The 10,536-nt window shown below is 32.3% G+C and overlaps 1 protein-coding gene across 1 annotated transcript; it reads left to right on the forward strand.

The window, feature by feature from the left end:
- On the forward strand, positions 1-9,779 carry LOC106073237 (SUMO-conjugating enzyme UBC9-B). The gene is made up of 7 exons (XM_013234109.2): positions 1-158; positions 3,848-3,928; positions 4,041-4,124; positions 4,333-4,405; positions 4,564-4,673; positions 6,255-6,334; positions 9,304-9,779. The coding sequence occupies exons 2-7, from the start codon at positions 3,863-3,865 to the stop codon at positions 9,374-9,376; spliced, it is 486 nt and encodes a 161-aa protein (XP_013089563.1). The 5' UTR covers positions 1-158; positions 3,848-3,862; the 3' UTR covers positions 9,377-9,779.
- The last annotated feature ends 757 nt before the right edge of the window (positions 9,780-10,536 follow it).

A 10,536-nucleotide genomic window follows, 5' to 3' on the forward strand; every position in this document is an offset into this window, starting at 1 on the left:
TCTTATCATTTATTTAGTTTTGGCTTGGAAATTCATATCTGGCACATAAGAGTAATGTGAATGTATGAAATAGCGCTAGATTAGATCCTTGCTAGTCCTGTATTTTATTTGGATTATTTATTTATTTCTAATTTTTAAAAATATAAACACCAAAACAGGTAAACCTAAATTTAATGCGATTAAACGGTATACCCACTTAAACATAATAACATTAGATCTAAATCGGAGAAAAATTATCTCGCTATACACAGTGAGACAGTCACTGACTTGAGTCTTGACTGACTCACTCACTGACAGTCTCAGTGTGTAACTGTAAGCTAATTAGTGTAAGTACTGTAAGTGTAGACCAGTAGTGTGACGGTGTACTCACTAGTAGTCCCAAGTCTAGACTCTAGTTACTAGATCTAGTACAGTACTAGTAGTGGTATTAGTCATAAGTCAGTACAGTAACTCAGTAACAACACTCTTGACTCACTAACAGTACTGTTACTACCCACAGTCACAGGTCAGTTACTCAGTAGAATCTACTGATCTAAATCTAGATCTAGTAGAGTACTAGATTTAGATCTAGTAGTACAATATAACTGTTTATAACAAGTTCAATAACTGAATAAGTTGACTGTTGACTAACACTAGATTCTAGTGACTAGCACTAGATTCACTAGATTATTATAGATTATAATATGAAGAGTTCTAGAGTAGAGAGACAGAATCTCTAGAATCTAGATGACTCTACTAAAAATTCTAGACCAGTGGGTCGAGACCCCCTTGGGGGTCGATTGACGATTTGCCAGGGGTCGCCTAAGACCATCAAAAATGTGGATTTTTATTGTCTATTCTTCTATTGCTGTGTCACGTGTGTGTGTGAGGTGGGGTCGCGGCAGAGTGGGAGATAGTAAAAAGGGGTCACCATGCTTAAAAGGCTGAGAACCGCTGTTCTAGACTATTCTAGAGTATAGAAATCTATTTAGATCTAGCTAGCCCCTGTTGACACTGCCAGTGTTGGCTGTTTACTGTTGCCGTGTTTGACACTGTCATGCCTAGACTCTAAGTCTAGATCTAGATATACATCTAGATCTAATATAAAAAAAATTATAATATATAATTATATATATATAATATAGACATTATAGATCTAATTCTATCTAATTAACTAATTATAAATAGGTTTAATTAGGATTAGCCTAGGTCCTAGGCCTAGGTTATCTAGAATCGAGATCTACTACTGATGATCATCTAGTCTACTTCAAGTAGTACTTCTACATAATTTATTTTATATTACTACTAATCTACTAGTTTAGTAGCTAGAATAACTAGATATTACTAGATCATTAGATTTAGATCTAATCTATATTAGTATATTATATACGTCCGATATAGAGAGTCTAATCTATTCTATATATAATCTATATTCATAATATTGAAGTAGTGTAGAGTCTATATTGTAGTACTAGTAAGGACATTGTAGTATATATACTGCCTAGATGATAGATCTACCCTGTCCTTAGTCCAAAGTCTGGAAATGTCACTTTCTCATGACTCACTCACTCAGACTCAGTAAAGACTAAAGTTGAGTAAAGTATATCAGTCTAGATTCTAGATCTAAAGACATTGTAAGAGTGAGACTAACAGTAACACTAAGAATATATAAATATATATTATAATATATATATACTAAATCTATGTCTATAGAAAAAAGAATATAGGGATCATAGAATAGATCTATTCTAAATTCTAATTAAAATAAAGCAATATTATAGGGAGGTGAAATTCCTGTGTCCAAAAATGGCGTAAAATCTTAAGACTGAGTTTTCCTTACTGCTACATAGGTGTTTGTTTGAAATCGATTATGCTCAGTATACTGCTACTTAGGTGTTTGTTTGAAATCGATTATGCTCAGTATACTGCTACTTAGGTGTTTGTTTGAAATCGATTATGCTCAGTATCTGTAAAGTCAGTAAAGATATCATTGCTAAAAGGAGTGAATTCGATAAAATTTTGATGATCCAATGGAAAACGTTTTTGTCTTTGACAATTTAAAAAAAAAAATTAATAAATTATTTAACTATTTTGCATTGAAAGTACATTTTTATTTTTGCTGATACTCATTATAGGTAAGTCGTAAACTGTTGATTTTTTTTTTCTGCTAATAGTACATGTGTCTGGCTATATTCCTGAGACCAATTTTTAGATCGATCGATTGTCAACATCTTACAAACTTGAAAAAAACTAAATAGCACTGACCTCAATGGACATTTTTATTTCTTTTTTTATAGAAGAAATTGTGTTTCCTTAACAAATAAAGTCATAAATCTTGTAGCAGATTGAGATGTTATTAGCTAAAGATCTAGAATCTAGATACTGTTAAAATTAGTTTTTACCTTGCAATTTTTTTAAAAGCGCATTTGAAAATAGTTTCAGACAATTTTGATCCCTTTTTAAAAATATTTTGTTATTTCCTGCCTTCACAACTGCCGCCATTTTGTCCACACCTCTCTGACATTTCTTGTAGCTCAAGACCCGATAATTTGTTTATTTCCTTCAATATTTACATTCTAAACAAGTTCATAAAATATAAATGAAATCAGCTTTGTGAGCTAGAAATTTACTACTAATACTAGATCTACTATTAAATTTCTTTTTTAATATATAGATCTATTGTCTACGAAACCCAACTTTGAACTTTTGATCTGAGGGTGTGTCTCTTCCGGCTTGGCCAGCGACAAACTTTCCTCTCACTTGTTCCATGTCAACCAATGTTAGATCAAAACGCCACAAAAAAAATTCATAACTTTCTAACTGTTAAACATATACAGTCATAATTTATACACCATTGCAAAGTTCTGTTAAAGTATTTTAATGATGTACTAATGAAGAAAAAAAAATTTTCAAAGATAAATTTTTTATTTCACCTCCCTATAATATATTTATAATCTATCTGCTATCATCTATGATTGATTAGACTTAGACTCTAGAATACTAGATCTAGATTTATTATTCTATCGAGTAATAGATCTGGTATAAAATTTTAATTAAAATATATAATATATTGTTATGCTTTATACTATATTTAATTTATAGTTAGACTATATAATATATATTTTATAACTTATATACTAGTTACTAGTATAACTAGATTCTAGATCTAGCCTACTTTTTCTAGCTGATAATCTGTGCTACACTATGTTAGAGATAGATCTAGTGGATATATAGATCTAGATTCTTGATCTTAAACTAATTTAAACCCATCTTGCCATGCAAAACATTTCTTAGGCTTAGAGCAGTGTCACCAGTTATTGGCTTCCATCTCCCCAGATATAAGATAAGAATAAGAGAGACACCTTATATTTATATTTAGAATAACAATAACCCATCAGGGCCCATCTTCATCATCATCTAAACTTTTGCGTTTCTCGTGGAACATAGTGTACCCATCTTGACTAACCATATTTATATTATATTTAAACACCCCCCCCCCCCCCCCCCCAACTTTCACCAAAAAAACAACAACAACATGCACATACACATACTCAGTACTCACACTTTTAATAGACCCTTATATTCACTGTGACTATGACAGTATTACTTAGGACTTGGTAGACAATTATAGAGGCATACGTCTAGATCTCTAGTCTTAAAAAATTGTTCTGACACATTCACCTTCACCTATCAGTCTGTTGGACCATTGGGGCACGACTCTAGATTTGTCGACCGTCCTTCTTCATTCCTCTCTCTTTTGCCTTGGATAGACCCTCTTTCAATGGCAGGTCCCTCCATTATTTTCTGCTGTCTTCCTATCGCTTTTTCAATATATTTTTAATATATATTCTTACACATTTTTTTTTAGCACAACTACTCAAAAATGTCTGGAATAGCACTTGGTCGTTTAGGCGAAGAAAGAAAAGCTTGGAGAAAGGATCACCCATTTGTAAGAATGTTTCTTTGATGTTGTTTATAAAACATTTGTATGTGTGTTTTTGTTTATTTTATTTTATTTTTTTTGCAACATTCACACTGGCATATTTTTTTCCCCCCTTTAGGGTTTTGTTGCTAAACCAACCAAAAATCCAGATGGCACATTAAATCTTCTAAATTGGGAATGTAAAATCCCAGGCAAAAAAGGGGTAAGTGAAAAAAAAAAGGCATTACTTAGTTCAATGTTATTAAATATTAAATGGTTATGTTAGTAATGGATTTGATTTCTTAAGGTTTTAAACTTCTCCACACAATGGTAGGAGTAGGTATAGTATGTTATTTTACAAAATTCTAATAGATATTCTTATCTCTGCTACTTAGCAATGACTTTCAGTGTATTTTCTTTTTATTCTGCAGACACCATGGGAAGGTGGCCTCTATATGTTGAGAATGCTCTTCAAAGATGATTATCCAAGTTCACCACCAAAATGTTAGTTATTTAAATTTGTTTGAAAATCTTAGTACACCTCATTTAGTCTCAATGTAGTTTATGGTCATCATGAAATATTTATTTTATATACTTGCTTTAGATATGTTTATAAATCATGCCAAATCATTTTAACAATAATGTTCACTTTGTTTTTGCAGGTAAATTTGAACCTCCCTTGTTCCATCCCAATGTTTACCCATCTGGTACTGTCTGTCTTTCACTGCTTGATGAAGAAAAGGATTGGCGGCCAGCAGTCACAATCAAACAGGTAATCTATAGGGGTTTTTTTTTTTGCATGACAAAGTTGTTGTTTTTTTTTTTTTTTGTAATCTCAATATTTTCTTTAAAACATACTGTACAGCTGTCCCTTATAGTGTGTATCAAACCTTTTAAAAATCTATGTGTCTCTTATAATTTGTGAGAGTTTGTGTAACCAAATCCCTCCATTTTTCTCCTGGGTCAGCATGTTTTCTTAGCAGGATATCAATAGAGAGGCCATTCCATTCTTTAACGTTATCCAGCCAGCTTTTCTTTGGACAACCCTTTTTACATGCTTCCTCCACTGTACTTTGAAGGTTGACTTTTGACACTGAGTCAAGTCTTACATTATGACCAAACTACAGGTCATGGTTTAATTTTCCTTCGCTTTTTCCCTAGGACCTCCGAGGCTCACTCATGTAATACTGTTCTGATAATTTGTTTATTTCCTTCAATATTTAAATTCTAAACAAGTTCATAAAATATAAATGAAATCAGCTTTGTGAGCTAGAAATTTACTACTAATACAAGATCTACTATTAAATTTCTTTTTTAATATATAGATCTATTGTCTACGAAACTCATGTATAAGGTTGAGAGCTGCAAATTTCCCTCCCTCTGGCCTCAAAGAATTCAACGTTTGGGTCTTTGAATTTTTCAATGTTGTATTGACAGTATGCGTGTGATTCTTTTTTAATTTCAATTTCACAGTCAAGATCATGTCATGGTCACTGCCTATCTCAGCTCGTTGGAAAGTTCTGGTTTTAGCTTTTTTGCTTTATTTAAACTTTAAATGAAACTGGACATAGTCTTTATGGCTGTTTTGTTATCTGGTGCAAGCCATGTAGTTACTCTGAATGATTTCTGGGAATAAGGTTTGTGTACAGTGAGTAATTTCTCTTAATCTAAAGCTTCCATTGGTTTCTGCCCATTACATAAATGCATCCTTTTCAATCCTAGCATTCAAGTCTCCCATTATAATGAGGATATCCTTTTTTTTGAATGTTTATAATGCAGTCATCTATTTTTTTTTTTAGAAGCTCTCTTCTACCTGGTTAAATGACAATTATCCTGCTGTCAATGGCTATACAGTTTATAATGTAATAAGCTTTCTCTTTGTGGACTATAACATCAACACTTAAGTTGATGGTTCCTTTTGTTGCCACTATACCAGATCTTGTGACCTTCTGTTATTTTCCATAACCTGTCCTTCTTACTTCCGAGAGGCTGAGAATGTCTTATTGATATCTTTTAAGTTTGTGTGTGAGTTTCTTTAGTTTGTCACATTATTATAGAATTAGCACATTCCATGTTCCAATGACTGCTCATGTTTGGTAACTATTGTTTTAAGGTGTGTCTCAGTAGCATACTTTTTGTTTCCAAAACTCCTAGTTCAATTTTTCCGAAGATGGAAAGTCTTACATCTGCTCATTCCATCTCTGATTTTAGTTTGTCTTTCAAAAAAAAGTTCAAGTGTCTGGTTTTAGTTTGTTTCAATCCTTTTAAAAACATTGCTTTCTATGGCTTAAGTTTGCATTAAACCTTTTAAAAACTTGTAGGCATTTTATTTATATATATATTTGTTTTATAGATTCTTTTAGGTATTCAGGAACTTCTCAATGAACCCAATATAAAAGATCCAGCACAAGCAGAAGCATACACTATTTATTGGTAAATATATAATCAATTGTAATTATTCAACGTTTATATGAGGTCCTATATATAAATTTTTCCTATAAATAAAAAAAAAATATTAATGACATTTATTTGCATAATTAACTAATATCAGAGTTGCAAAGCTAATTCGCTATTGTGAACCAAATATAACTGCAGACCTCTCTACCGTTACGCAAAATGCGTATTCCAGACCTGCCTACCGTTACGCAAAATGCGTATTCGTTACGCAAAATCTCCCAAAAATGACCGCCAGTACGCAAATACGCATTTAACCCGTTGCGTTACGCATTTCGTATGCTTTTTTTTTTCTCCTCTCTAGACTAGCTTACAAGCGGTCACGGAGGTCACGCTAAGCCCACCTGTGGGGAGAGGGGCGAAACAGAAAAGGTGGGGTGAACACAATGTGCCCAGATCTATACGTTGATTGGTACTTAATAGCAATTAGATGTCAAGAAATGAAGAGCGCGAGAGTGAGGGAGTGGCGGGCTGGTACCAGTTTGGTACTGGTACTGTCAGTTAGCTGATACACCAACGTGACTTTTTTTTTTGTGTAAGTTCATGAGTAGAAATTAATTATGTTGGTGCATTCCTGATTCTCGTATTCATTTGTATAGAAAAAAAATCGAAGAGCTATCGATTCAAAGCACATTGAGTGACATTGTAGATATCTAGTCTAGATCTAGATCTGGATTCTAGATCTAGAATCTAGATAACTTGTTATACAGGAATAGATCTAGCTCGAGTCTAGCTAGTCATTACGTTATGATTCTCTACATTACCCTACGAACTAGTTTTTTATAGATCTAGTATGATTAGAATTTAGATTGACTAGATCTAGATCGATAACATCTACTACCATCTAGTCTAGATCTAGACTAGATTCTTAGTCTTAGTATAGAATAGATCAAGTATGAAGGTAGGCCTACGAATGTTTGGATCTAGCGGATCCACGGCATCGGTAACACTTTTGAGCCCAGATCTAGAGTAGTTTATATAGACATAGATCCAGATCTAGTCTAGATATCATCTCTATTGATCTAGATTTAGATTGTAGATCTAATCATGACATCTAATTTTATATATATATATATATATGACAAAGTAGAGGATCACGTAAGTGTTACGCATTCTGGTGCCAAAATACGCATTTTGACCGTAAGTGTTACGCATTTGGACTTTTTTTGGTAGGCAGGTCTGGTATTCGTTACGCAAAATCTCCCAAAAATGACCGTCAGTACGCAAATACGCATTTAACCCGTCACGTTACGCATTTCGTATCCTTTTTTTTTCCCCTCTCTTGACTAGCTTACGAGCGGTCACGGAGGTCACGCTAAGTCGTCCTGTTGGGTCACGGTTGGGGGGAAGGAGGAACAGAAAAGTTGGGGGAACACAGTGACATTGTGTTCAGATCTATACGTTGATTGGTTCTTATCGGAATTAGCAATTAGATTTAGTCTAGAAAAGAAGAACGCGAGAGTGAGGGAGTGGCGGGTTGGTACCAGGTTGGTACCGTCATTTAGCTGATACACCAACGTGGCTTTTTTTTTTTTTTTTTGTAAGTTCATTAGTAGAAATTAATTATGTTGAATCCCTGATTCCCGTATTCATTTGTATAGAAAAAAAATATCGAAATGCTATCGATTCAAAACACATTGAGTGACATTGTAGATATCTAGTCTAGATCTAGATCTGGATTCTAGATCTAGAATCTAGATAACTTGTTATACAGGAATAGATCTAGCAGCTTTCTAGCTAGTCATTACGTTATGTCATGATTCTGTACATTACTCTACAATCTAGATCTAGATCCAATTTAGTTGTAGTATGATTTAGATTGACTAGATTTAGATCGATAACATCTACTACCATATAGTCTAGATCTAGACTAGAGTCTTAGTATAGAATAGATCAAGGATGAAGGTAGGCCTACGAAAGTTTGGAGTAGACCTACGTTTGTAGCGGATCCACGGCATCGGTAATACTCTTGAGCCCAGATCTAGAGTAGATTATATTCATTATATAGACATAGATCTAGTCTAGATATCATCTCTATTGTCGTATTGATCTAGATTTAGATTGTAGATCTAATCATGACATCTAGATCTAATATTATATATATATATATATTATATATATATATATATATATATTATATATATATATATATATATTATATATATATATATGACAAAATAATGGATCGCGTAAGTGTTACGCATTCTGGTGCCAAAATACCCATTTTGACCATCAGCGTTACGCATTTGGACTTTTTTTGGTAGGCAGGTCTGTAACTGCTTTAAGATTATGTTTAATTGCCCTCATAAGCAAAACAGATGATATAAACTAAAGTTTTTGAATGAAATAGTGTATGTATTGTCATAAAAAATCATTTATGCAATAATTTTTAAACATAAAAGTACTTTTTGGATAATAAATTAAATCTTAAGGATTCCTTATAGCATTCAAATGATATATTAATATTAAAGATGTGCTAGCTTACAATCCTAGCTAGGTATAGTAATTGCTCAAGCTCTAGCCTATTTGACCTCATAATAGTGTTAAGATTTGTCTATGTTTATTATCAATATTTTAAAAAGTACACACAATCATAAAAATGGTAACCTTTTAATCATTAACTATATTTGATGTTAATTTAATAAAGCCTAGATCTGTTGCACTATTTTTATTTACATTTTTTTTTTTTTGAAGGCTGGTCTAGCTAAAATACCACTCTTTATCTATGATTTGTGAGAAAACAATTTGTTGGGCAGCCATTTTTCATTCTTGTGTAGCCCAAAAAATAGTTATCATGAAACGAATGGTTCACTTTGCAATCTTATTTATAAATCCAGATTTTTTTTTAGGTAAACCAGAATAAAAAAATTAAAATTTCCTTGCTATGTATTTACATTTTTTTTATTTTTGTGGACAATGATTTCCAACTATTCCTATCAATTTTACAGCCAAAACAGGGCAGAATATGAAAGGCGAGTTAGAGAGCAAGCTTCAAGATTCAGAGATCCTACTTACAAATGATGACATTGTATGACAGAGATGATTAAATTAATTTTTTTTTTGTCATCTTCCAGTGTAAAATGTGCGTAGAGCAATCTGTACACATAGACTATTGTCCAGTGTTTGTGTTGTATTACTCAGTGTAAAAGACCTGTTTTAGAACTTGAATCACTGGTTTATTCTTTATATCATTGTTCTTTATTTGTTTTTAAAGATTTGTTGGGCATTTATGTCACATTTGTTTACAGTAATTATGAAGCATTTTAAAAGACGAATCCTTCGTCCCCTTGAAATTTGTACTAGTTCCAGACTGATGTTAGTCCAATGTATATAGAAGATATATATATATACCTACCTACCACTTAACATTGGGTTCTGCAACATGATACTCCATACACCTAATAATAAATCTTTTGAATAGAGACAGAGCTTTGTGTTTGTTAATCATTGTGTAAACTTATTTGATCCTGTTGAAGTAATTTCCCACAACTTGAAAAACATACTTTGTGGTAAAAGTTAAAAAGTGACACTAATAAATTCAGTTTTAAAATATTGAACCGTACACACCTGTGTAATAATTTTATCTAGTCATCTATCATTGATATGAAAATGTGGAAATAGTACATAGCAAAAGCGAAAGACTTTAAAAAATTATTTATGATCATATCTTTGTATAATCTCTATTAATATCTCACCATAAAATTTCATTCTTTATAAGGTCACACTTACAAACTACATTTAAAATTATTTTTTTCCAATAATGATAGCAACAGCATGTTCATTTATGGCACCAGTTTGATTAGAAACTTTCAGCTTCATTGTTTAATCTCAATAATTGCCAGTCCAAATTTTTACTAAATAGTATTAGACTTTTTGCAATTCAAAGTTTAACAAATGTAGTTTAATTATCTCCAGCATCTTAATTTTTTTTATCTGGTCATAAACAGTGTCAACAATGTTGTTTTTTTTATTAGATATCACTAACAGAAGTGTTATTGTGGATTTTAAACATAGTAATCTCCCCTTTATATATCTGGAAGCAAAGTATCCCATGTAACACCACTTTCAAGACAAGTTGATAATATCAGTTTCTGTCAAGCAGTGGTTCTCTCTTAGTCATTGGTGCTATACAGAAAACATATAAAAGCATATTAAGTCAGCACTACAAATAATGTTCTTGC

The sequence above is a fragment of the Biomphalaria glabrata genome, chromosome 2 (assembly GCF_947242115.1).
Source record: "Biomphalaria glabrata chromosome 2, xgBioGlab47.1, whole genome shotgun sequence".
In the NCBI taxonomy this organism is placed as follows: Eukaryota; Metazoa; Mollusca; class Gastropoda; family Planorbidae; genus Biomphalaria; species Biomphalaria glabrata.

Coding starts and splice junctions, on each gene's coding strand:
- LOC106073237 (XM_013234109.2), top strand. CDS start 3,863: ATGTCTGGAATAGCACTTGGTCGTTTAGGCGAAGAAAGAAAAGCTTGG. Junction 3,929..4,040: donor GGAGAAAGGATCACCCATTT/GTAAGAATGTTT, acceptor TCCCCCCTTTAG/GGTTTTGTTGCTAAACCAAC. Junction 4,125..4,332: donor AAATCCCAGGCAAAAAAGGG/GTAAGTGAAAAA, acceptor TTTATTCTGCAG/ACACCATGGGAAGGTGGCCT.